We start from the raw sequence: 25,285 nt of genomic DNA, 5'->3' as shown, positions 1-25,285 counted from the left end.
CACGCAACACGTCAAGCGTGGCGGGAACGCCGTCCAGCTGCCGGCCGCCATGGTTAGAAATAACAATGCCATCTAGGCCATGCCTGATAGCCAAGACCACATCATAAGCCGATGCGACGCCTTTTATCCAGATCTCCATCTTTGTGTGCTTTCGCAGCCAAGGGGTAGTAGAGTTCCAGTCGATGGAGGGATCGTAGTCGTGCTTGCTGGGTGCTCCGGGGTTATCCTCCCGGCCGTCCAGCTCGTCCCTACCATTAGACAGCAGGTCAGGCCATTCGAGTCTATCAGGGAGGGTAAAGCTGTTGCGATACTCGTTCAGGTGGCGGCCCAGGCAGGGGGTATCAACAGAGAGGAAGATGGCTTTGTAGCCAGCAGCTACAAGAAGACACAAAGTTAGGGTTATGATGTATCCAATTCTCGCATGCAGGTAGCAGGCGTTCATCTTGCAGGGCTCTTTAGCATTGCAGCTGACCTTTTCCGAGACTGGCGCAACCCTCCTGGTGCGGACAAGATGTTGGAGTGGTACACCAAGTATGCACCAGCCTATACAGTGACCGCCCAACTCTTCAGCGCTGCCAAAGGCAACACCACGTCTTAATTACCCGCTAAAATTGAGACTCAAGAACTTGGATCAAGGGGTGAGGCGGTAAATCAGTTGTGAATAGTATCACAGGGAGCTACGATCGTTGTATGAAGTTCTCATTAGATGAGCTTAAGCTTGGTCGATCGTAAGCGGGAGTTTTATAGGCCGTAGCAATTTAGTCTAATTCTATGGCTGTTAACAGCCGCGTTGTACTGATAGTTTCATTGTATTACCTTAAGTTTCTTCGTATTTCAAGCCTTATAACACTCAGCATTGAGTAAGCTGTTTAACGTATATGAGGCTCTAGTATTAGTTCCCCTCTTTGAGAATTTTGTAAGTCCATGAGTAGATCTCAGATATGGGCCCTGAGGAACTCGAAGCCCCTCGTCAAAAAACCGAAATAATTACCATCCAGTCTTTCCACTAGAGGCGAGATCGATCTCGCTTGCACATCTTCCTCTTGTCGAACCACTTCCTCGGGCGTGGAATCGATATTAGGCAGAGCGAAGAGTATGTTGCCGGGCTGAAAGTCTCCATGGGAAATACCATGCTTTTGAAGGAACTCGAGAGCCAGCAAGGACTGTTTGAGAATGCTCTTGGCCATAGGAGGCGGGTAACGAATCTTCATGCCAAACTTGCGAGGCTTGAACTGGGGAAGCTCCTCGACTATGGTATTGGCACTAGGACCCATGGGCTCAAACACAAGACATGCATGAGCGCCATTGGGCCCGTTGTGTTGGAATTCGTCCAGGAGCTTCGTGACATGCGTCTCTCCTTGCTCTGGCAGTTGCCGGGCGATGTGGCGCAAGACGGGTAGCTCATTGGAAGATGTCGACACCTGCGAGACTTGGATTTTGAGGGCAACGTAGCGCTTGTTTCTTGAGGCATGTTGAAAAACCGCAATGAATGACTAGAGATAGGGAAGTTGAGCCCTTACATAAGATCGTGTGCCAGCCAGACGGATGAGTAGGAGCCCTCTCCAAGCTTGCGAATGACCTTGTACTGGCCATCGTGTAAGGTATCGCCGAGATGAACGGGGTGATAACCGCCAGGGCGGTAATCCCCCACCCACTCGCAAGGTGAAGTGATGATTTTGAACCGACACTCATCATCGTCGGGGCTTCGAGATGGCGGCGTGGGAGGAGGCGAGGTGCTCATTGGGGTCACAAAAAGCTGTCGCGGAGGTACAGCTTGATGAGAGAGAAAAGGGATGCGAATCCAGGCGCGATGTCGCAAAGTGAGGGAGACAAGAGTTCGGTTGCTCATCTGTGGGTTTGCACAAGAGCCACCTGAAGACGCCTTGTGTTTTTTTCTGAAGCATGACCAAGAGGTTGGGGACCCGGTTATTGGTGGATTTAAGCGTTGTGGCTTGGTTTGGAGAGAGGTTTTCAACCAATTTGTAAACCCTATTGGATTGCAGAACCTTGGCTGGAAGCACAATATTGTGTACTGCGTCTGGCTCTCTATTGTCTTGACAACTGTCTTCTTTGTGTTCCCCGAGACCAAAGTCAGTCCATCCCGCCGATACCTGATTCTCGCGTGCCGCAATCTCATCAAACTTACAGAATCGCTCCTTGGAGGAGATTAGTGAGATTTTCGACAAGAACCCTGCAGAAGAGAATGTGAAGCGCCTGGAAGAAAGTACTGTTGAGTGCGTCGAGGATAAGATCAAGAGGAAAGAGTAAATAGAAAAGTACTAGGGAGGTTGCTAATAGCAGCCCATTGTCAAAGGCTAGCGAGGGTATCCCATCATGGTTAAGATTACTCTCACCGGCTACTTTCTACCGTTAACTTGGAAACATGTTCGGATTGTTTTCACTTGAGAAAGGAGAATAGAACATGGATTGATAACGTTCTATTCACGTCAATAGTAAAAGAATACTATTCGACCCAGCCTGTATGAAAGTAAGCCATATTAAGAAATAGAAATTTGCGTTATACAACTTCTAAAACTAATAGGCATTCTTTCTCTTTCTCCATCGTGGCTGAGAAATGGGCTTGACCCTCTCCATCGCAGAACGAACTGGCATTTTGTATTCCAACGTGAGACCATCCAATTTCACACCGTCTGGCTCCTGGCACCAGATTAGAATTCCCAACCAGTTCTCGCCCTGATGATTCAAAACACCTTCAGGTACATGAAAAGACTTCTGGGGGCCCACTTCGTTGATGTAATGGCCAAAGTTGTACCCGTTGACAAACAACTGCGCACGATAGGCTGGCGTAGGTACTGTCTCGTTGGCGAATGAAAAGAAGAGTGGCACATCCCACCCTCGGGGAAGTTTGAGATCGAAGGATGTAGTGAAATACCCAAGGCCGGGTCCGGAAAGACCCTTTGTAATTGGATTCCGCTCACTCCATGAACGCTCCTTAGTCGGTGGTCTGGGCTGGTGAAAACCATTTCTCTCAACGAAGCTCCCACCCTCGTTCAATGGCCCACGGACACGATCCTGGTAGACTTCTCCGCCAAGATTCCCCGTGATTCTCCAGCTTATTGCTTCTTGTTCCCGTTGCTGAAGGGTGTAGTTCAAAATCCCTCGTGGATGCTTCATTTCGTCGTCCCCGACCCAGGGGTTAAGCTCATATCCTTGGTTGTCTTGAAGAATAGTGAGGGTGTATCTGCGGCCTTGATCCAACCCAGGGAGTTCGTACGTCGTGTTTGCGTCAGGCCTTGTAGCATTGACCTTGGACGACCCCAAGTAAGTGCCATTCAGCCACACGGAGCTGGAAAAAGCCCACCCTCCCTGATTCCAGATTTCCAATCCTGTTTCATTGCCCGAGGAAACAAAATGTCCCCGATAAATCAGAAGGCCCGCATGAAAGCCGTAATCCCCGGAATACAGAGAATTTGGCGTTGAGAGAGCGCGATAGTCATTGTGTGAGCCTCGTAAATCCGCCTTGGGCCACCTAGCGTCGTCGTACTCGGGTTTCACCTCTGGTAGGCTGTCAATGAATTTCCAGCTGCTGGTGGAAAAGTCGGGAAGACTAATACGCGGCGTTTTGAACGAGACATTCGCTGACCAAACGCCCTTCATGGGTTCCGAGGGCTTGATCTTGTTGTTGTTGATGAATAGATTCTTGACCTGAGCGGGTACGGTAAATAATTCGACAGTGGTCGTCTGGTTGAAGTCTGCCAAGATGTCGAGTCTGTTACCCTGCACGCGTACACTCCGAACCAAATATGGCCCCTTGATAATGATCTTTTGTTTCGGGCCAGAGTTTTGCAAGTCAACGACCCAGTAGTCGTAGGCCGAATCCTTCCCTAAGACGACAGTGTCAATGGGCCATAAACAGACTGCATCGTAGCTCTTTGACTTACCAAGCAGAACCAGCCGTGTGCTTCCAACGTCAACAATTGAACGGTCTTTTGCTGCATCCCAAGCGATGACAAGAGAATCACCTTGCCGCTTGGTTTTGATGGATGACTCAGCACCTTCACGATGCTCATAGATTTTTGCGTTGCGCGGGATGTCAATGGCGCACTCGTGACGCTCGTCAGCTCGGCCATACAAAACGAGGACTTGCCGGCCATCCGTTTCCGTGATAGCAAGGATCTCGGCACTTGAGTATCGAAGATGAGTGTTACCGCTCAGCTGCAAGTCAGTGGTGAGAATCTTGGAATCCCGCCCATTCAAGGTCAACTTCCCAACCAGCTGCGGAATCGTTATGTTACCCGCCCTTGTGGGAAGAGTGATTTCATACTCTGTCTTCTTTCGCTGCGAGTAGTCGGTATGACGCAGCACCCAGAATCCAGTCTCATTGGCAGAGAGCGGCGTCACGGTCAGGTCGGCAGTGGTCGTGAGTGCTGTTGTTGCTCTTCGCGGCACAGCTTCCTTGTAGGCCGGAACAGAGGAGAAGAAGTACCCCAAAAGCTTGGCCTCGCCGTACTTTTTGCGAGTGATTGTACGGTCTTCAGCGATAGTTGCACCGTAATCATAAGAAGTGTAGCCCCTCGGATAACCCAAGTTGCCCCAGTTGGTGCCACCGAAGGCCTATAGAGAATGAGTGTCACAAGCTACCCTGGTTGGCGGAGCCACTCACCATATACATATTGAGAATGTTGATTCCGAAAGCGATGTTGTTCTTGTTGAAAACTCTCGTGAACTCCTGGTTGAGAAGTTCTGCACACTTTTCGTATCCATTCCCGCCCCAAATATCGTAGGAGCCACCCTGGAACTAGAAGAAATCAGTCCATATTTCTCAAGTACATAAAAACAGGGCTTGACTTACCTCGAGGATAGAAAATGGTGTATTTGGGCTTTGCTGGAGATGAAGATCTGCCCAGTTGGTCGGTAATTTACCACTGGGCCAATCCTCCGGTCGCGCCTGATGGGCAATGTCAGCTTCTATTGCGAGCAAAGTTCATGCCGTTCATGCGTTAGAACCAGCTGAGGCTCTCTTACGCAGTTGAAACCTAGACTGCGGTCCTAGTAAGCCACTGGCCAAGAGTGAGGGAGCATGACTTACGGGTATGCATCGTAACCATAAATGTCCACCTCGCCAGGACCAGTCCCTGGAGCATTATGGCCGCTTGGATGGGCATCATTACTAATCATTGGCACTATGATACCGTTTTCGTGAGCTTGGTTGATGACGTATTGCATGTAAGTTCCGTCTGGAAAGAGTTGGTTGTTCCGCACCAGACTGTACTCGTTCTCAGGTTGAAAGAGGATAATGGGGCCTCCATTGGTGATTTGTGCTTGAGCCATTGTCTTGACCATGTTTCTCATATAACTGGATTGGAATTCATGTCAGAAAAGGTGCCGAGGCGAAGGGAATAAAGGGAACAAGAAAGGATAAAAGCTCGTACTTGTCTGTCGCTTCAAGATATTTTGGATTATTAGCGCGGAAAGGGCTTTCGACGCGTTGCATCCAGCCAGGAAAACCTCCTCCAGACACCTCAGCATTGATGTATGGACCGGGGCGGGCGATGAGGTAGATTCCAGTCTGCTTCGCTGCGTCGAAGAAAGGGTTTAGGTCAAAGATACCGTCCGCTATGTAATGTCCCCGTTTTGCCTCAAGAAGGGCCCAATCCGTGTAAAAGGAAACGCAATTGAAACCCGCTGCTTTGAGCTTTTGGAACAAATCCAGCCACAGGGATGGAACAGGCAACCTAGCCTGTGAGTCAAGATAGAACTTAGTGGGGGAACTCAGCGGACTGCCTCACCTAAATGGGTGGATTTCGCCGCTGAATAGAACGACTCGCTCTCCATTGATGAAAAGAGACCTTTCATCCCATGAGACCTTGTGGGTAGGTATCATCAGCCAATGTCGAACTTTTATACCCCTTCCCTTTTCGATATAGCAAACCGACCGTAGAGCGCAGAAAAAGGGCGGACTTACAATCTTCTGTACTGCGGCTCTCTGTGTGAGATCTGGGTGATGAGTGAAGGTGTACCCTCGCAAATCGAGGCCTACTGCCAACCCAATCAAGGCTGCTAGCCAAAGAACCGATAGGGCCATGATCGTCTTCACTCCGAGGCCAGGGTGACTTTGAACGGACCCCGATTAAGCCAATTTGCAGTGTATGAAATCAGTTCTGGGAAAGGGGGCTTTAATAAATTGCTAGAAGAGAAGTCAAGAGTTGTGAAGGCCGTCGCAAACGCCAAGTTCCGCTATTCGTGGGCTGGCTGTCGTCCGAGACTTGGCCCGAGAGGAGAGAATTCCCGCTTGGTCGAGTGTAACATCACACCCCACAAGCAGAAGGGTCGTGTAGATCTTTCGTTGACGGCCCGGGGTCTTCTCCGCATCGGCCATCAACGCAGGTCTCGGGCCGTTTAATCTACCATCACCATTTAATATGTCATCCCGAGTCCCCCTCCGTAGTTGGAGGGTGGGAGAAGGGACGGCCCGCGGACCGAAACCTGTGTACACCCGGACATCTATCAACCCGCCGTTTCAACTTGGTAGCTTTGACAACTTAAGCTATTCATTATACTCTGCTTAGTTCTTAAACCTGCAAGATGCTCTTTCTTGCTCTCCTTGCATTCTCAGGTGCCCTGGCTTTGCCCACCTGTTCAGAAACGATTAGCAAAGCTGGATTCACACACCCTGGCGTGCTGCACTCATGCTCTGACCTGGAACGAATCCAGCGACTGAAGTCGCTGGAAAAGGAGCCCTGGGTATCAGCTTGGCAGTCTGTGGATGATCTTGCCGTCTTCCAGTCAGACTATCAGATGCGCGGTCCCTTTGACTGGATCGCCAGAGAGCCAGCCAACCAAACTCACCACTTCATCCACGATGATGGACGCTCGGCGTACTATGCGGCGGTTGCGTGGTTTGCCACCGGCAAGGATATATGGCTTGACCGAAGTATCTCCATCATTCGGGCATGGGCAAAAGAGCTGAACGTTCTTCGCGACTACATTTATGGCGGAACTGGAATGCATCACATGTCAGCAGCCGCAGAGATGCTCCGTGCCGCTTCAGGCTCCGGCTGGTCTGATAAAGACACTCGCGATTACGTTGCCATGTATAAACGCATCAGTTCTGACTGGAGACAATTCGACAATTTTTCCCTGGGCTTGGACCAGGATACCATGTTTGGAAACCAGGGAATCCTTTCGAATCTAGGCCTCCTCGGCCTGGCTGTCTTTTCTGAAGACGCTGAGGTCTACGATCGCGTCATTGAACGTGCCACTTACGGCCGCTCTCAACATCCGAACGATGACTGGGCTTTGAACCGCTTTGTAAACAATAAGACGGACCAGCTCACGGAGAGCGGGCGGGACCAGGCGCATGCGGCGCTTTTTGTGACCGGCATGTCGCTCATGGCCGAAACACTCAATATCCAAGGCCAGGTCGGTGATCGGTACGCGAACCTCTACGAGTGGGGGAACAATATGCCGTTGAAGCGCGCCATGCTCTATTGGATCAACTACAACGTGGGGAAGAATGTCCCCTACCAACCTCTATACAATGTCGAGAATGGCAGAAATTATCTCGAGATTTCTCCTCTGTATCGCGGAAGGCTTACAGGACGAGACAAGCCAGACACCTTTCTCGCACCTCCTTACTACTACTACTCCATTCATGGGGGTCTTTCGCCCGCTCAGCTAAACTCGGTGAAACGTTTCCTGGAATATTCCGGGCCAGGTAAGTCAGGCGTGATCAGGAAGGAGTCTTTTCTAATACTTGATAGCCTACGAGAATGCTTTCTGGGGTGATGATGCTGTGGCTGACATCGTTTATGGCCCAAAGCCGACAGAAGGAGGTGCCTACCTCCATGTCGCTGAGGGATCGGCAAAGAAGGTTGCCCATGCTAAAGGCTACTATGGGAGCCTCGGAGCGAAAACCATCGTCACGTATAGCGGTAACGTCTTTCAAAGGAGCATCAAGAGCCAACCTAACGTTGGCATTCGAGCGCGTACCAAAGGCAGTGATGCGCACATCATTATTAGAAATGGGACCCTCGATGGATTTGTTGTAGCAGAAGGCACGGTTTCTGGAGAAAGCTTCAAAGACTATACATGGCCTTTGAAGGGTCATGGTGACTTCACGTACAGTATGTTGCTCTTTCTTTCAACCTCGGAGAGAATAGACGTCATGTCCATCTCGCCTCAGTCCTGATTCCAATAACTAGACGCCTCCACGCGGTAGAAATATGGACTATTCAAATGAGTCGATTACAATAGTTTTGGCCAGCACACTGCTTCAAGCAATCTCTAAGTTGTTCTGATACGAGTTTGGCATGGCGAGATCTGTTTGTGTCTAGGCACTATGGCTATGCAACAGAAACCCAATTGCGTCGCTTGGCATGGTAATTGAGAGCATAATTGATGACGTATACTTCGACGTTGAATGTTGCAGCTACAATCATATCTTCATAGGGCGCTCATTCAGTCTCAAGATTTACCGTGCCGCTTTCGCCTGGTTCATGTACTTGTCTCTGGAACACTCTGGGAGATTGCAGCAGGGACTTGTGAATACAACAACTGCGATCATTGCTATCCAAGTTTTGTTTATATGCCAGGGCCTCAGTCGTGGTTAACATTAAAGAACAATCCAGCCGCCCAATTACTTTGACTTAAGTTCCAGCACCCCCCACTGCCCCCAATACTTGTGCGTTCCTGCGCTGTCAAACCACTGATAGTCAAGTTTCGAGCCTAGCAGGAATAATTCAGATTTCTCCTCGATGGCCTTGATCTACTCCACTACAGTCGAGCCACCGTCAAGGAGGCCCTGGCCTCATTGGATCGATAAGTGTCAGGGTTGTTACTTGAGATGGCAAGGTGTAAAAGTCAGCGTGCGAGCGTGTAGGACCGTGTTGGCACCCAACTTTCACTCGCATAGTGTATCTAGACATACCTCAAGTGACTTGACATGTAGATTCCTCGTCCAAGTTCGAAGACGACAATACCAACCTCTACTTGATACCTTAATAAATAGCCGATCATGAATGAAGGGCTTACTCAACAACCCATTGACCAGGAGAAGTACCCGAGTCGCTTTTCCCCAGTGTCCAGAGCACACTTTCGGCAAATAGTTCATCCCACCTCTTGTTTTGAGGGAGGCCAGCAAATATCCGAAATGCATGGGGTAGCCCCTTGAAAATGTGCACATTTGTTGGCACGCTGCAAGATTGTCAACAAGGTCGATACCACAAGATATTTCGAATGACTGAAGAGAAAAACGCACCCTAGTTCCTCTAGTTTCTGAGCATACAAAAGTCCTTCGTCTCTGAGGATATCTCCACCATGGACGATGATAGGAGTCTTGGGAAGATTGGAGACAGGTTGGGATCGGCGAAGAGAAAGTTGTGCAATGAATCTCTTGGGTCATGTACATCGTATAACTTGGTGAATAGCGCGAGCCTTTGCTCTGGAAGTGTGGCATTGTGGGAGTTCTGCACTCTGGACGATTCCTCACGGCTTATGACCAGCTCAAACGGATACTCGTTGCTCGTCACCAGCCATGGAACCACAAGTACCTGTCCCCTGATGCGCCGAGTCCATTTCTCTTCCATGGCCATGCGTGTCTCTGCAAGCGTGATCGAAGCCACCAGAGTGGCACCTGCGGCGACACCGCCCACGGAGACTTATGCGGGATCAATATGTAGTTGTTCAGCGTGCGCCAAGATCCATTCTAGCCCGTCCCAGGAACCCTCGTGCTGAGTTAGTTGCTTGTACTGGGGTGTATGGCGATAGCACTCATGGAGAACGGTGGTTCCCAGCGCGTTTGCCAGGAGTGAGACCAGGGCAACCTCTTCATCCAGGGAGCCGATGAGCATACCACCGCCGTGGAAATGCACCAATGCCGGTGAGGGCTTGCCATCCGAGCTTCCAACAGACCGGTAGGCTCTGAGTAGAATATGCTGCTCATCTCTGGTAGCAATGTTGTAGTCGACGTATTTGACTGCCTTGTCCAGGCCGAGTTGGCTGTAAATCTTCAAGGCCAGTATATATAACCGTAATACTCAGGTTCGGTACTCCCTCCAGCAAGATTTCGTTCCACAGGTATCGGCTGCTAAAGCTGTCGTCGATCCGTTCGCCATCGACATACGTTGGGATGCCACCTAGAAACAGTATGTTCAGGCCGGTTGCCGTGATAATCATGTCAGCCTCAAGGAACCTCCCCCGACTTCAGGAGAATGCCACTTTCAGTCACCCTCTATATGTGCTCCGTGACGATGTTTCAGTGGGGCTGACTGAGCGCCTTGAAGTAGTTGCCGTCTGGACACAAGCAGAGACGTTGCTCGTATGGTGCGTAGCTTGGATTGAAATGCTCGTTGACGTCGATATCTTCTGGAAGCAGCTTCTGCATCGCCTCCATAATTTTCTTCTTGCCCCAACTGGGAAATGTCTTCATCAACCACAAGTGAAATGTTTCCATGAGGTTGTGGCGATACCAGTGCAAAGACACGGCCAGCCAGGTTGGAAGCCAACGCAGCAAGAAGAGACTCAGCCGGTCCCTGGATGGGACTGTCACGACGTAACCCGGGCTTCGCTGCAACATGGTGACATGTCCTGCCTTCTTTGCTAGGTTGGGCAGCAGCGTTACTGCGGTGGCCCCAGAGCCAATGACAATGAGCCTCTTGCCAGAGTAGTCGGCGCCCTTGTCCTAGAACTGGGATGCACCAGGTCGCCCTTGAACGTGTCTAAGCCAGGGATATCGGCTTGCAGGGGCGTTTCGTAATCATAGTATCCCGCATAAGATATGACAAAATGCGCCTTGTACGGCTTTGCATCGTCTCCGCCGTTTTTGGAGCGGGCGTAAACGGTCCAAAGTTGCTCCGAGCTTGACCATTCAGCCTTCTCGACACGGCGAGATAGACGTATATGCTTGTCGAGCCTTTGAACTCGGACCTCATCTTCAAGATAGTCTCGGATAAGATGAGCTTCGGCAAAGTCCATTTCGTGAATATTGGATCAAAAAAAAATGGTCCTGATAATGCGGGATCCTTTTATCTAGACTCTCTCTGGCCTGGTTCTGTCCAAATGACTAGCCCACCCCGACTGTCGACCCGTCCCGTCTCCAATGATGTGTGCCTAGTAGCGAGTTCCGCCTGAAGATCTCTTCCGCCCTTCCGGGATGATTTGTGATCTGTGACTACACTTTGAAAATGAGACAAAGCTCTAAGGTCGCACCAATGGGCTAACGCTGAGGTCCGACCTCCGATCTCCGATCTCCGGTCTCAGAGTCTCGGACTTTAGCTGCTGTTAGCCACTGAGCGACTTCCGGTTCCTATGCGATGCAAGGGAGTGACCCAGCCGTTAACCATCTGGCGCCATAATAACGGATTTGGTCTATCAATGGCCAAGGTCCCGAGACCCCTCATATGTCCCATTGCTAGAGGGGAGCTATAAAGAGGGTGAATAGGATTGCTATTCTGCGTGGCATTCTTGCAGCCTGACTAAGCACCATAACAAGTCCCACCCCCTAGAAACTCCCTACCCTTAAACATCGCCTTTTACCACTAAGATCTTTATTTTAACTACTACCGAGTGCCTGATAAGGCGACGCTAGTTATGCAAGACATATTACTGCAGCTAGCAGGTGAGAGATACTTGTCTACCTGTCTTATAAGGTTACTTACTGTCTTGCTTGGTATGGGCATTTCTAAGATGCTTCCCTTTTGCATTTAACACATAAGACTCATCCAGTTAAGAGGGCTTAGTCTTTGGAATAAATGAGACCCGGTCAAATAAATCATTGAACAAGTGGGGAATAAGCAAATTCTACTGAAAAGAGTGATAAGGTCTCTCTCCTGTGGCGAGGCATTCTCAGTCCAGGCGTTTGTTCTTATCCCTGGCCTCTGCCTTCAGTGCCCGAGTCAGCTTGTCTAGCTCAAATATCCTCCAAGCTACAAAATCTCCAAACCATTCACTAATGAAAATAATGATTTACACAAAGGTTAGCTTCCCACCAAACCACCACCAGTTAGGCTGGCCAAACCAGCTACGGAAGAGGAGGCTTGTCTCCCCTGCCAGCGCCTTACCTACCAAAGCTCTCGCAAACATGTCCGTGTTCATGGTGGCACTCCTCTGGTTGTATAATATTCGCCGTTCAAATACGTCTTTAATTCGCAAGTAGATGGAGCCCTGGGGGAGTTCTCTGGGGCTGTTTTGTGCAATATTGCTGCGCATAATTCCTGTCATGCAGACCATGACGCGAACTCCAAAAGCCTTGAACTCCAGCCGCAGGCAGCGCGAGTATGAAACCACTGCACCTTTGCTGGCGCAATAAGCGCTGCCAAAGACGCATGGGGTGGCAGCAGATAGGGACGCTATGTTGATGATGAGGCCCTTAGATGAAATTAGCTGGCCTGCAAATGTCTGACACATGGCCATGACACTGAAAACGTTTGTTTTAAAAGTCTGGCGCACCTCCTCGATGGAAAGGTCTGTGGCTGGATGGGTGTGTATGTGCGACCACTGAATTGGAAAGCCGTCGATATGAAGGGGATCCTGAAAGGCTTGGTCTAACTCTTACGCATTATTAACAAGGATACCAAGGTTTCCCCTAGTCGCTCTCTCAACCTTGCTGTGGCAGGCTGTAATACTTTTCGAGTCTGTCACGTCGAGTTGAAGAACAGTCATGCCTAGGGCGCCAAGACCAGCGAGTACTGCTGGATCGCGGGCTGTCGCAATGGCGTGAAGATCTGAATGGTGTTACTTTGCACATTCTTGCAATAATATGTGGTCTATCCTGTATCTTTTCTGTGAAATTCTAAGCAGAGGGCATGGCTGACTCCCCCTGGTGAGCACCTGCGTTCGTGTGATATTAGCGCTCCATGGCCATGAAGAAGAGCGGGTTGTGCCACTTACCCTGTGATCAGCACTGACTTTACTTTGCCCTGCACAGATATGCTTCATAGGAATTGGTATCTCTTGTGGCCATAATGGATCTGTGTTAGTTGATATTGGAATCTTGTTGGTAAAAATCTACGCAAGGAAGATGATGCTCTAGCTTAAGCCGGCGCTTCAAATTGCGGGGACTCGTCGGCACCTGTTCTACCCTAAATAAGCATAGATTATCACCGAGCACGCGAGCCTGTTTTTGTCTGGAGCGGGTCTCTTCTAATTCCACGCCCAGAGCTCCGAACTCGGAAGTCCAGATCTTGGTCTTCGGATGGCCGGTATCCAGAAGTAGCTGGCCAGTTCATCGGCCTGTGATAGTTACTAGGTCTGAGGAAAGGTGCCCCCGCAGATGCGGCTCTTGGCGATCCAAGTCCGCCTTGCCGAATTGCCAAGCAGTCGACAGTCCAGGTTCGCGATCCTGACCAGGAATATTGGTCACAACGGGGCTAACACACGAGCCCTTGTTAAATATTCGGAATATCAGGCCTAGTAAGTGACTGTTACGACACGGGAGGAATATCACACGTTATCTATGGTTTGGAAGCAACATAATCCAGAAGTTGAGCAGGGATGGATATGCTGTGGATGAATCTAGGATGCCAGTGTTTCACTGCTGCTGGTAAAACATGTAGCTCAAAAAGTCCGGTTTGAACAAATCATGGACGTCAAACCCCGAGCCTTGTCTAAAAATAAGTTCTTCACTATGCCCCGAGTCTAGCTCCCATCCCATAAACTCAACTAAAATTATCCCTTTATTAAGGCCATAAAGGCAAATATAGGCTAAGTTAATAGCCTATTAGAGGTAATTAAGTAGCTAAGATAGTAGTAATAACTAGAAAACTATTAATAAAATAGAAAAACTAAGAGGAAGGGATTAAAGTTTTTAAGTTATTAAGTCATAAGGGTAACTTAAGCTATAAGAGGAAGAAGGTTTTAGTTATAAAGGTAGAAAGGTTTGGGTTATCTTAAATATATATATTATTAAATTTTAATATAATACTCTAATTATAAATTAACTAAAATTACTTTCAAGACCTAGTTAATTACTTATATAATTATTTGCTTTCATATAATATTAATATTAGCTATCATTTCTAAACAAGGTCTAATTCATACTAACCCTTTATTATTAATAGCGTGGTTTTATTTATATAGGGTTTTAATTCGCGTCTACTCCACACAATCTAAAAACTCGAGTTAGGCTTAGCTGGTTAATTTATACTCTCTTAATAGAGAAATGCGACTTTAAAGTCGCACGTGATCCCTCCTTTTCGTGCGTGTAAGGGGTTGCACGTAAGGGTGGGTCGCCACGTTATCCTTGAATGGTCCGGAAGCATACCGATGTTGTCGGTTTGATTCCGTCGATAGCCCACTCTGTAGACCCATGCAAACCGGGACGGTCCCGACTGAATTGCATCGTTCTAATTTCCTCTCTACTATTAGCAATTCAGATCCTTGCCTAGGTCTGGGGTACCGTCGGTAGGTGAAGGAGGCCCCGGCATGGATTGTTGCAGCGTGATTGGATAGCTGTGTTCCTTGCAGAAAGCTGTTGTTTGGTTGAATAACCTCCCCTGTTTATGACAAGGGATATCATGCCGTTTATTTGAGTAGTAAAGTATAAATAATGGCTCTACCGGACACCTGTAAGAGTTGATCTAACAAACTGTTTAGTGTCATCCGACCCACAGTCTTTCCTTAAAATCAACACCAGTCACTCTTTCAACATGTACTCTTTTCGTTCTATTTTATTTTCTCTTCTAACCTTCGGGTGGGTCGTCTATTCCCAAAGAATTGATACCCACTTTCATGCTCTTCCACCCGCATACCTGGACGCTCTTGCGGCAGCCGGCGGTGATCCGTCGGGATATCCCACTCCAGAATGGAGTCTTGATGCAGCCATTAAGTCGATGAAGTCAATCGACACTGCTCTGGGTAAGTTGAGCTCACTAAAACATTCCCCATTTGCTTGGTAACTAACTGGAAATTGTAGGAATCCTCTCCGTGTCTTCCCCTGGTGTCTCGATCGCTGGAACTGGTGGTGCGGCTAGAACCCTCGCTCGTACCCTCAACAAAGACCTCGGTAACTACGTTTCCAAGAGCAAGCATAGGGCCAAACTCGGTTTCTTCGGTGTTCTTCCTGATTTTCAAGACCTCAATGGCACCTTGACCGAGATTGACTACCTCTATCAAGAGCAGAGACTATGCAACGGAGTCACTGTTTTCACGAGCTATGGTGGAAAGCTCCTCGGTCATCCCGACTTTGCTCCCATCTGGGCTAGATTTCAAAAGTACAAGGCTCTCATCTTTCTGCACCCTTCAGTCCTGGATGTTGAGCCTCACTTGATCGGCCCTGCCATTCCCCAGCCTGTCATTGACTACCCTCTCGCTACCACCCGCGCAGCAACTGATTTAGTCATGACAGGCAGACTTCAAGCTTGTCCTGACATCGATATCATTCTCTCTCATGCCGGCGGCGCAGTACCCTACGTTGGTAGTCGCGCCATTAATGCATTGGCCATCCCCTCCATTGCAAAGGTCGCCAACGTCAATCTTGTACAAGCCAAAAAGGACTTTGCCCGTTTCTATTACGATGTTGCTCTTAGTACGAGTGCTGCCCAGCTAGATGGCTTGCTTGACTTTGCTGCTTCTGATAAGATCCTGTTTGGATCTGACTTTCCTTATGCCCCTCAGTATGGCATTGATGCCGTACTGTTTGAATACAATAAATATGTCAAGACACACTCACGAGGTTCTCAAGTGGCACCTCAAGTGTTGCGACAGAACTCGATCAAACTTCTTAACAAGCACTCTCAGTTCAGACAGTATGGTTGAGGTATCGTTGCCTTTACTTGATTGGCAGTGGTCCTTGGGAATTTGTGTCCGGAAACACGAATGATTTCTTTCTTGTATATCTACTATGTATTAATAGAAACTCATCAATGAGAGGTCATGCAGGCATTTAAACTCCATGCCTTTAACCCTATGCGTTCACTTCGTAGATTCTGGTTCACTAAGTGCTTGTAGAAGGTCCTGATGACAATGAGCCTCATCAGCATCACCACTACCTGCAGATGTGATGTAATGTCTCTACTGTGTCCAAGCATCCCCGCTCTGGTGATTCAGGATAAACAGTTGTCGCAGTTGTTGTAAAATGTGGTATCCGGTAGTTAAAATAACAATATACTATGCATTACACTGTTGTCTCGCGGTTTTCCAAGAGTTGACATGCTTGCTCTATCTTTCACGAGTACTTAGATAATTCCTCAAGTGCCTTTTTCGCATCCTCACTCTCATCTATCCCAAACTCGTGTGTGGGGTTTTCTTCAACTCCTTGACTCGGCAAGAATGAATTTTCTTGTCGATGCTTCTCCAACAGGCCACGGGCATTCTCATGTAACTGGCTAGCGTTGATTTTGCAGTTGCTTTCCCATTTGGTATACTTCGCGTATGCCAATAGACCGGCATAGATACCCATCTTTGGCGCGTATGGAAAGTCACTCCCCCATAAGACACGCTGAGGATCAGCAAAGGCCTCCAGGGCTTTCAGTTGTGGTGTGCTTGTAGCAAGAGCTAGATCATAATGGAAACGCGATAGAGCTTGGTTTCTGTTGGATTGCGCTCAAGTCAGCATCTGTCCTGATTGAAAACAACTATCTAGGCCGAATGCGGTTTACTTACGCCTGCAGCATACTCACTGCTGCTTTAGATTTGATGGCTGGATGGAGAAGAGAGCCTACAGCACGTGCACCAAGATAAGGTAGGGTGCCGCCACCATGACTAAGGATAACGTTGATGTTCTGACATTCTGTAAAAATTCCCGAGAGGACAATTGACAGAGCTGCCCTGGTTGTTGCTTGGGGATAGTCGATGACTGGCTGAGGTAGGAACCCAGCAATGCTCTCAGGTATGATTCGAACGTGACCTGGATGAACAAATATCAAGGCTTTGTGATCATTGAGACGCTTCCATATCGATTTGAACGCATCGTCACCAACAAGTTTATCACCATAGGATGACATGACAATAACACCGTTAGCCCTTTTTTTAGCCATAAAAATGTCGTCAATCTCTGCCAATGTTCCTTCGATGTCGTTGAAATCAGGAAGACTGGCAAAAAAGCCAAAGCGGCCTTCCGACGATTGACAAATTTCCCAGACTTCGTCGTTGACAGAACGAGTTAATTCGCGGCCTGCTGGCGTGGGACCCAGTAATGCTGGGCCTGGAGCAGTAATTGACAGAACAGAGAATGAAGATCCGACTGTATCACTGAATCGTATACACTCTTCACGAGTCCATGATGGGGTAGGCCATCCGGAGGGATCGCCACCGTTTTCATTGAGTGCTTTGAGGTAGCTTGGGGGAATGACATGAATGCTGTATCAGGTTAGGAATTTCGTGATATGGTACGGGGAATATGTCACATACTGAGTGTCAATTCGCGAACTCTGAAATTTTCGACCTAAATAAGACATTGTCCAGCTGAGCATTGTATTGCTGGGGGTAAAAGGTTGGTGAAGAGGCAAGCAGATGAGGGTTTAATGCTTAAAGCTTGTAGTAAAAAAGGGTGGGTAAATAATGCCAAAGAAAAAGTAAATGAAGGAGACTCAAGTATATGGGACGGACAAGTAAGCTATTTATGTATCTCTCAGCATTGTAACAAGCTTTCTCGATCTCAGCCACCGATCACAACCCCGCTTCCTCGGCTATGTCGGATGCCAGATTGGAGGTACATAGCAGGCATATAGTTGCATCTTGATTGGTTCTTCATCGACAATACAGGTGGGGATAGTCCACATTTGGGACTTGTTGGAGTCCTCCAAACGAACTAACGGATTTCTCCCGCGACCGTGTCTAGGATGGAGTGTGAGACGGGTGACAGGGCGGGAAAAAAAAAAAAAGAAAAGTTCAGCCAAGGAGGGAATCTCCTGAAACGCTATTATTCATATTCTCTATAACCTTTGAACTACCCGTTGGCTCATGATGGGGCAAGCCCCAGGGCGATCCAACTAAGCTTGCTTAGTTGGCTACAAAATTCCGAGACAGCGTGTCATCGAACCGAGCAGGGCATTAGGGGTTGATGGGCAGAGCAATCTTGTGCCGACACCCGTAACCAAGGGACTTTTGCGGTCTCTGTGGAGATAGACGTGTGACTTTGTGTCTCTGTAACAAGGTGTCCTCGTCGGATCGAACCCGATGACCAAGACCCGATCCTATCGGCTGATAAGTGAGCACGCACTGTGCCTTGCTTCAGTCGTGCTCTGGCGGGACGGTATCCAGAGCCCTCGGAACGATTCCGAAATGGGTGCCAGCGCAAGCCACTCGCAGAATCTAATAGATCATGGGCAAAAGAATAATACGCCATTAATGCCCTTTTATGGGGATATTCGACAGAACTATTCCATACCACGGCAACAAATCACTTTAAACATATTAACAGGTTATAAGATTTAACTAAAGTAATAAATTCTTATTACTTATAAAAAATACTTTAATTAAAGTAAGCCCTAAGAAGTTTATATTTCTTATCAGGTCTGCTTAGTTAAAATTAATATAATTACAATATCTTAGGTCACGGAAAGCTAGGTAGGCAAAATGGTTTAACTTTGACTAAAACTTGCCAAGATTAGGTACAAGGGTGGCCGTGGCGGAAGACAAAGAATTCCTTTGTGATGGCCCGCCTCAAGGGCCGGGGCACGTGAGCCCGTTGTTCCCCGGGACCGAACAAATCTAGCCATCCCTACATCGCGCTATCACGGCGGTTACCAATTACCCGCCGCTAGTCAACGTCTCCCAGTCGCTACTAACTGCGAGGACGAGCATTCTTAACTCTCACGGCGAAATTTGTCATCACATCTGGCTTATGCGAGCAGCGACGCATAATCTTCCCCATTGTGAATAAGTTATTCGCACTTACTCGCGCATCGAGAGCAACTCGGTTCACAGCATAGCCCTGAAGAGTTACCTAGGGGCTCTTACATCTGGACCCTCGGCGAACCTACAATGGACACCGATAACACACGAGCAAGAGTCGCAATGGCCTGCGAGGTCTGTCGCAAGCATAAGCGGAAGGTGATAACTCCGCATCCTTTCATCCATACCCGCGAGACCTGTGAACTGAGCTGTCACACGTAGTGCGATGAAGCAATGCCCAAGTATTCATGGTGTTTGGTGAAAGACACAGACTGCAAGTATGTCGTGCATAAGCCAAAGAAGTATGCTGCATGATGACCCCCCACATCCCTTCCGTCTCCGCATCTCCCAGCGGTTAAACACCCAGAGACCCCCAGAACTTTAACTGATTAAGGGTCACAACCAGGAGAAACCTTGACCCAGACTACATTGCAACCCTGGAGGGCCAGGCAGAAGCTCTAAAGGCGGAAGTACGCCGACTAGGAAACCTCGTCACTGATTCGACGATACCGAAACATATTTGCGATATTTTGGAGGAAACACATGATACCGAGAATGCCTCATCCCAGGTAGACAATGAAATCCTCCTTAAGGAGAAGTGAAGCGATCTTCTGGCTCAGTTAACCCATCGAGGGCCGGGCTTCAACTATAATAAAGAACACATTTGAGAAGTGAAGCGAAATACAGACGCCGGCGATGATCACATACAGGAGCTGGTAACATTGAGGCTGGATCCCAACACATCTCGGGTCGCTAGGCACCTTGTTTCTCTCTTTATTACGTTTGTGAATCCTGTTTACCAATTCGTTGACCTGAGCAGACTCGGAAGCCTCGAAGCCAATCCACACTTCAACACCGTGGATATTCTCCCTTACACGATTCTGGCAGCCGGCGCACTCTTCTCGGATGACTCGGACAGCAAAGCCCTTGGTGACAAAATGGCACACTACGCAGAGTCTGCGATCCTACAGATTTGTCGTGAGAGACCAAGTGTAGAGACTGTGCAGCCCTTGTCAATTCTCTGTTGGCGAGAATTAGGGCGGGGTAACGAGAACATGGCCTGGATGTATAGCTGTAAGTGTCCTCAATCCCGCCTGGAGCTGCCACAATCCCTAACAATCTTCCTGAAGCAATGGCCGCTAGCTTGGCGCTACATCTTGGGCTTACGGTCAGCTCACTAAAAAACCTGGACAAAAGCGGCAAGCGCGAGACAGCTGGGGTGAGAGCTCCGAGTTCGCAGCCTCTGCGGATACGAACGCTCTGGAGTACGCTGCGTTTAGACAGGTGAGACATATGCAATTCATGTCACGCCACCCGTTGGAGTCGAGCTGACAACGGTAAATAATTGCTACATCAATGATGGGCCGAAACTGCATCATACCGTGGAAACGAGTTCAAGCATCGACGTTCGCCACTGCGACTCCAGATCCCTCGCAAGATGAGATAGACTTTGATCATCACTGCAGGCTATGGTTCATACACGACCAGTACATGGATTGAATGTAGGTCATGCCGGAAATCTGTTTTCTTGTCCTGTTTACGGCGACCAGCTAAATCTCGCCCACAGTTATGCCTTTGGAATCAACAAACTTGACGAGCCTGAACGCTTCAATCTGCTTCTCGAGGCACGAGAGCAGTTGTCATTTTACCGTCAATTGGACCCTCGCATCCAATTTCAGAAGGACACTAGTTCCCCCCCGGTTATCTTCCTGCACATGTCGTACAACATGTCTCAACTCTTGATTCACAGGCCATACGTCAAGGAGCCAGTCGACAGCGCAGCCCATCAGTTGTCACTGCGGACCATGTCCATCGCGGCGAGCGCCATGGTTCGCCTTCTGCGTAGGTACGAGAAGTTGGACTCGTACGAAAAGGTGCCGCCCTTTGTTGTCCACAACGTGCTGTCAGCGGCAGTCACGCTTTTGTTGATGGCTACTGCCAAGCAATCAAGCCTGCGGAACCGATCAATGAGTCGGTTCCGTGTTTGTGCCAGCGCCCTCGAGGCCATTGGGTGCAGATGATTGAAGGCGAGGCAGGGCATCCTCATTCTGCGTCAGCTGGCCCAGCGCTGGCGCGTCTCCATCGCGCTGCCCATGCACCAAAGCTTCCCTCTCGCACCACAACCAGGCCCAGAACCTCCTGCGACGACTGCTGAAGATGACCCGACAGAAACCACGTACACATACAGAAGCCCCGAAAAAGACGCAGGTCCAGCGGCGGAACCGCTAATGGCCGAGAAGTTGGATGCCATGGAGGCCGCCTCGGCTTGGCAGAGGATTGGTCATGTGGATTTCATCGACTATAGCCAAATGGACCTCTGGGCTTTACAATATATCAGAGACTAAAGCGTAGTTAGTGGGGAAGTAGCCGGGCAATCTGCCTACAGCGACCACACTTCTTTCACCGGTGAGGGTTCTCATCCATTTGCAGGCGTTGGGTAATAGTAATAAAACGAAAATTTTAAAACAAAGGAAACTCATGCGTTTTTAAACCTGTGCAATCACACGTAACACGACCAGATGTGAACTGCAGGGTCTAGCAAGATAATTGGATTTTATTACCCTGGACGCTGACTACCTACCATGTCGAATTCGATCGCTACATACATCATAGGGATTCTATCTCATATGTTGACAGAAGCCCGGATTTGTTTTCCAAAAATATACAGCGGAATTGTTATCAGAACAATGCCAGAGGTAAGTGCACCCCATGTGAAAAATAAAACCTTGGCACCCTGGTTGGCATAGTACTCGTTCAACATAAAAGTGAGACCAAAAGCAAGGCGCTCTTGACAAGCTAAAAAATACTTGGTTAGTTGCGCGTATGCAAAAACAGTTTGAGGAGAAAGTAATCACCATGGTAACGCCAAAGGCATCCGCAGCTCTATGCTGGCAAACATCGTTTGAGTACGCAACAATGCCAGTACAGCCTACACCAACTCCAAAGTTCAGGATCCCCAGGAAGACGGCACAGGCCCAGATAGATAAGGAACCTGCAATGACCATGCCCAGGCCGAATGAGCCAATAATAATGGTGATCAGGGTAGGTACGAACACTACCAGTCGGAACTCAGGCTCATAGACACCGCCATTTCGTTTGGCCATAAGCTGCGCCACCCAATCGCACATCCAACCACCCAGAATGGTCCCGATAGCAGATCCAACCGGAGGGGCAATGCCGATGAGGAGACCTACAGATGTTGTGGACAGATTATTTGAGGGGGGCCTAAAGATCTGGTCGGCCACGGCACCCTGGATGATGACCCAACCGTAGGTGACAGACCACATTACGCACGCCCAGATGATAGCCGGGTGCCGGGCGAGACCCAGGGGGCGGAGAAGAATGGGGATGAGCTGGGTGATGGGCTGCATCTATACATTCTGCAGGCCCAGGGCTTGCTAGGGAGGCAAACGGAACTGGCATCTTTGACGGAGTCTGGCGTCCCAGGCACCGCACTATCCGAACTCTTTTCTCTAAGGTGCTCCGAGACGGAGATGGAAGACCCAACACCAGCAACGACCGAGTCACGGTCGAAGAGTGTCTCGGCCATGGAAGAAGCTCAAGACAAAGACGAGGGCGAAGGAGATGGCTAGCAGACGGAAGCTCCACTGCCAGGAGAGGCCGGTGATGACGTAGCCACTGATGACTGGGGCTGCGTTGACCGAAATGATAACGGCGAAGTTCCAGAAGCCAGCACGACTACCGCGTTGGTGAATGAAGAAGAGGTCGTTGATGGATGTTGTGCCGGCGACGGAGAAGAAGGTGCCCATACCGAGTGCCTGGAAAATACGGGCACCCATGAGGCTGTTGTAGGACTTGGCACTGCCAGCCAAGACGCAACCAAAAACCATAATGTGCGTCGTAAATAGGAAAACGAGCCGTCGACCCCAGAGAGTGGTTAGAGGGCCGCAGACGTAGGCGCTAACCCCCAGAGCCATGATCAGAGATCCATTGAGAAGCATCACCTGGGTCAGGTGGATTTGAAAGGCGGCGGCGACGATGGATAAGCCCGGGACCAGGACCGACGACACCAGTAACGCAGGCCCCATAGATGAGAGCGGCAAAGTACAGCTCTTTGCGGATCCGTGACATGTTCAGGGGATCAGCTGGCGAAGCAGACGGCTTCGGCACGAGTACTACCTCAGCATCTTGCGTGTCGGCAGACACATTTTTGAGGGGCGCTGTACCAGGGGGTGAGGGCTGGTCCGCCGTAATCTCGCGAATGTCGAATGTCATCGTTTTGATTCCTGTAACAGAAAGGGACAATAGACCAGGACTGACGGAGGTGCAAAGAACAGGATAGGATATTGTTTGGTCCAGAATCTCGGTATGATGATCCGTCCGCTATATAGTGCTTACTTTATCAATCAATTCAATATGTACTACCCCATACCAAAGGTCCTGTCTAGGCAGTAGATAACTAAGTACGGGGATGTCGACGCTTGTGGAGGGTGACCAGAGAGATACGCGATAGCGGCACTGATCTAGCCGCCGTGATGGGCAGACGCTCCAATCAGAGCCGTTACTGAGCGATAAAAGCCCGCAATCTTTCGATAGCGCCGGGAGTGGAGTTCCCGCCGTGATTAAGTTGGGATTACAGAGAAGATAGGCATGGATTTGTGGGCAGGGTACCGATAAGATGCCCAGAGTTAACTTATCGATCTATAATCTTTGACTTGACACATTGCAAACAGGGACAAATAAGGCACATCATGGACGCTTACCTGCTTAGGCTGCAAAAAGCATATAGCCTGCAGTTTCTCATAAAGGCTCGACATTCCCCCTCGTTCGTCTGGCGCCACACTCCTGATTATCACCCACTTGAGAGCCGCCGCCCATCATGATACAATTCACGCAGAAGCATGTTCGCGTCGCCGTCACACAGGCAGAGCCGGTCTGGCTCGATCTTGTTTGTACTGTCCAGAAGATATGCGATCTGATCACCGAGGCTGCATCAACGGGCGCCGAAATCATCAGCTTCCCTGAGTGTTGGCTCTCGGGATATCCGGCTTGGATCTGGTAGGTAGATCAATTCATCATCAAGTCTGTACGAAAGAGAGAAAGTTACCGCAGTCTAACGCTCAGTTGTGGTGACAGGGACCGTCCGGTGGACCCAGAGTTGGCTGCTCGATATATCCGCAACTCTCTCGTTGTCGAGTTGGTCGAAATGGAACGCATCAGGGCGTGTGCGGCGGCAAACAAGATTATTGTCATTCTGGGCTTCTCGGAGAGTCGTCACGGCTCGCTCTACATTTCGCAGGCGATCACTGGGGCTGACGGATAGATCTTGACGCTTCGGAGCAAGACCAAGGCTACCCACATGGAGAGGACCATTTTTGGCGACGCTACCGCCGAATGTCTTGACAGTGTCGTAGATACGCCTCTTGGTCGGATCGGCGCCCTATCCTGCTGGAAGCACGTCCAGCCGCTTCTTAAATACCACACCTACTCGCAGCGCGAGCAAATACATATCGCCGCCTGGCTACCCGCATTCGACCACGACGGCAAGTCGCTGTGGTCCATGTCACGCGAGGGAACTGAGGCCATCGCTCGCACCTGTGCCATCGAGTGGCAGTCGTTTGTGCTTCACACGACGGCCGTCTTCAGCGAGTCCGGCATCGACCAAATGAGCACACACAATGACTTGATGATGAACTCGCCCGAAGGAGGTTCGGCCGTTTTCAGTCCTGACGGTCAGAAGTTGTCAACCAATATCCCAGCGGACAAGAAAGGCATTATCTATGCTGATTTGGACATTGACGACATCCTGCATTCAAAGGCCCTCTTAGATGTGGTTGGCCACTATAGCAGACCTGACCTGCTTTGGCTCGGCGTGGATCCAGTAGTGAAGCCTCAAGTTAAGTTATAAAAAGAACCGGAGACTAGTTAACAGCCTATTGGCAGAGGTTAAGCTTATACTTGAGCGGTTGAAGGGCTGAGGCTTTATTGTTGAAGGAGAAGGAAGGAGTTCGAAACAATTGATAGTGCTTCATTGCCTTCTCTTCTCACCACAACTAGGATGATCTTACTGCCTATCAATCATACATGCCACAATTCGGTTCGTTAGGGGCCAGAAATTACCCTGCATGATGCAGGTCAATAAAGTCGGGCTGGCCCTACTTCTTAGTCTCTCAGATCGCGTAGCAACATGGGGCCGTCAACATGGTTCTCTCCAGTGAATATCTGACGCATCATAGTTTTACAATAGCAGACTGACAAAAGACAGAGGCTTCTAGTTGAAACTCAATGAATCAATAGTTCAATGGGTCTACCTTTTCAAGAACTTAGAGATAATCAAACAGAAAATCCGGCCAAACCCACACACCGTTATTTAGAGTATATCTATTAAGGTCGCGCTTATAATAGCTCAGGAGTATTAATTTCTATTAATAAGTATAATTTAGTTTAATATTTTCTTTTTATTAACCTATTTAGTAATATCTTATCTTATAGCTAAGAAGTATTATTTTAAGCTTAAAAAAGAGAGAGCTAC

The 25,285-nt window shown here is 49.1% G+C and overlaps 8 protein-coding genes and 1 pseudogene across 9 annotated transcripts, besides 1 other annotated feature; 3 read left to right on the top strand and 6 right to left on the bottom strand.

Annotated features, from left to right (window-relative positions):
- Positions 1-935: 935 nt before the first annotated feature.
- On the bottom strand, positions 936-1,756 carry NCS54_00004600 (annotated as a pseudogene). Its single transcript has 2 exons — positions 1,521-1,756; positions 936-1,461 (listed from the first exon to the last, which is right to left on the bottom strand).
- Positions 936-1,756: a sequence feature.
- Positions 1,757-2,535: 779 nt separating this feature from the next.
- NCS54_00004500 (Beta-galactosidase) lies at positions 2,536-5,304 on the bottom strand (the record flags this gene model as incomplete). The annotated part of the gene is made up of 6 exons (XM_053145710.1): positions 2,536-3,845; positions 3,903-4,575; positions 4,625-4,759; positions 4,814-4,929; positions 4,987-4,997; positions 5,051-5,304. The coding sequence occupies 6 exons, from the start codon at positions 5,302-5,304 to the stop codon at positions 2,536-2,538; spliced, it is 2,499 nt and encodes an 832-aa protein (XP_053001685.1).
- A 3,926-nt stretch (positions 5,305-9,230) lies between these two features.
- Positions 9,231-10,935, bottom strand: NCS54_00004400 (Hypothetical protein; the record flags this gene model as incomplete). Its single annotated transcript, XM_053145709.1, has 5 exons — positions 9,231-9,619; positions 9,686-9,941; positions 9,991-10,097; positions 10,231-10,636; positions 10,660-10,935. The coding sequence occupies 5 exons, from the start codon at positions 10,933-10,935 to the stop codon at positions 9,231-9,233; spliced, it is 1,434 nt and encodes a 477-aa protein (XP_053001684.1).
- A 3,671-nt stretch (positions 10,936-14,606) lies between these two features.
- Positions 14,607-15,714, top strand: NCS54_00004300 (Amidohydro-rel domain-containing protein; the record flags this gene model as incomplete). The annotated part of the gene is made up of 2 exons (XM_053145708.1): positions 14,607-14,814; positions 14,873-15,714. 2 exons carry the CDS (start codon positions 14,607-14,609, stop codon positions 15,712-15,714), a joined length of 1,050 nt encoding a protein of 349 aa, XP_053001683.1.
- A 409-nt stretch (positions 15,715-16,123) lies between these two features.
- Positions 16,124-17,354, bottom strand: NCS54_00004200 (Amidohydro-rel domain-containing protein; the record flags this gene model as incomplete). The annotated part of the gene is made up of 3 exons (XM_053145707.1): positions 16,124-16,487; positions 16,561-17,256; positions 17,308-17,354. 3 exons carry the CDS (start codon positions 17,352-17,354, stop codon positions 16,124-16,126), a joined length of 1,107 nt encoding a protein of 368 aa, XP_053001682.1.
- Positions 17,355-20,519: 3,165 nt separating this feature from the next.
- On the top strand, positions 20,520-21,137 carry NCS54_00004100 (Zn(2)-C6 fungal-type domain-containing protein; the record flags this gene model as incomplete). Its single annotated transcript, XM_053145706.1, has 2 exons — positions 20,520-20,774; positions 20,829-21,137. 2 exons carry the CDS (start codon positions 20,520-20,522, stop codon positions 21,135-21,137), a joined length of 564 nt encoding a protein of 187 aa, XP_053001681.1.
- A 409-nt stretch (positions 21,138-21,546) lies between these two features.
- NCS54_00004000 (MFS domain-containing protein) lies at positions 21,547-22,163 on the bottom strand (the record flags this gene model as incomplete). Its single annotated transcript, XM_053145705.1, has 2 exons — positions 21,547-21,588; positions 21,648-22,163. 2 exons carry the CDS (start codon positions 22,161-22,163, stop codon positions 21,547-21,549), a joined length of 558 nt encoding a protein of 185 aa, XP_053001680.1.
- Positions 22,164-22,316: 153 nt separating this feature from the next.
- NCS54_00003900 (MFS domain-containing protein) lies at positions 22,317-23,028 on the bottom strand (the record flags this gene model as incomplete). Its single annotated transcript, XM_053145704.1, has 2 exons — positions 22,317-22,757; positions 22,819-23,028. 2 exons carry the CDS (start codon positions 23,026-23,028, stop codon positions 22,317-22,319), a joined length of 651 nt encoding a protein of 216 aa, XP_053001679.1.
- A 604-nt stretch (positions 23,029-23,632) lies between these two features.
- Positions 23,633-24,661, top strand: NCS54_00003800 (Hypothetical protein; the record flags this gene model as incomplete). Its single annotated transcript, XM_053145703.1, has 3 exons — positions 23,633-23,811; positions 23,890-24,001; positions 24,077-24,661. The coding sequence occupies 3 exons, from the start codon at positions 23,633-23,635 to the stop codon at positions 24,659-24,661; spliced, it is 876 nt and encodes a 291-aa protein (XP_053001678.1).
- Positions 24,662-25,285: the final 624 nt, after the last annotated feature.

Source organism: Fusarium falciforme, chromosome 1 (genome assembly GCF_026873545.1).
Source record: "Fusarium falciforme chromosome 1, complete sequence".
Taxonomy (NCBI): Eukaryota; Fungi; Ascomycota; class Sordariomycetes; order Hypocreales; family Nectriaceae; genus Fusarium; species Fusarium falciforme.
This window is presented reverse-complemented; position numbering and strand designations above follow the sequence as displayed.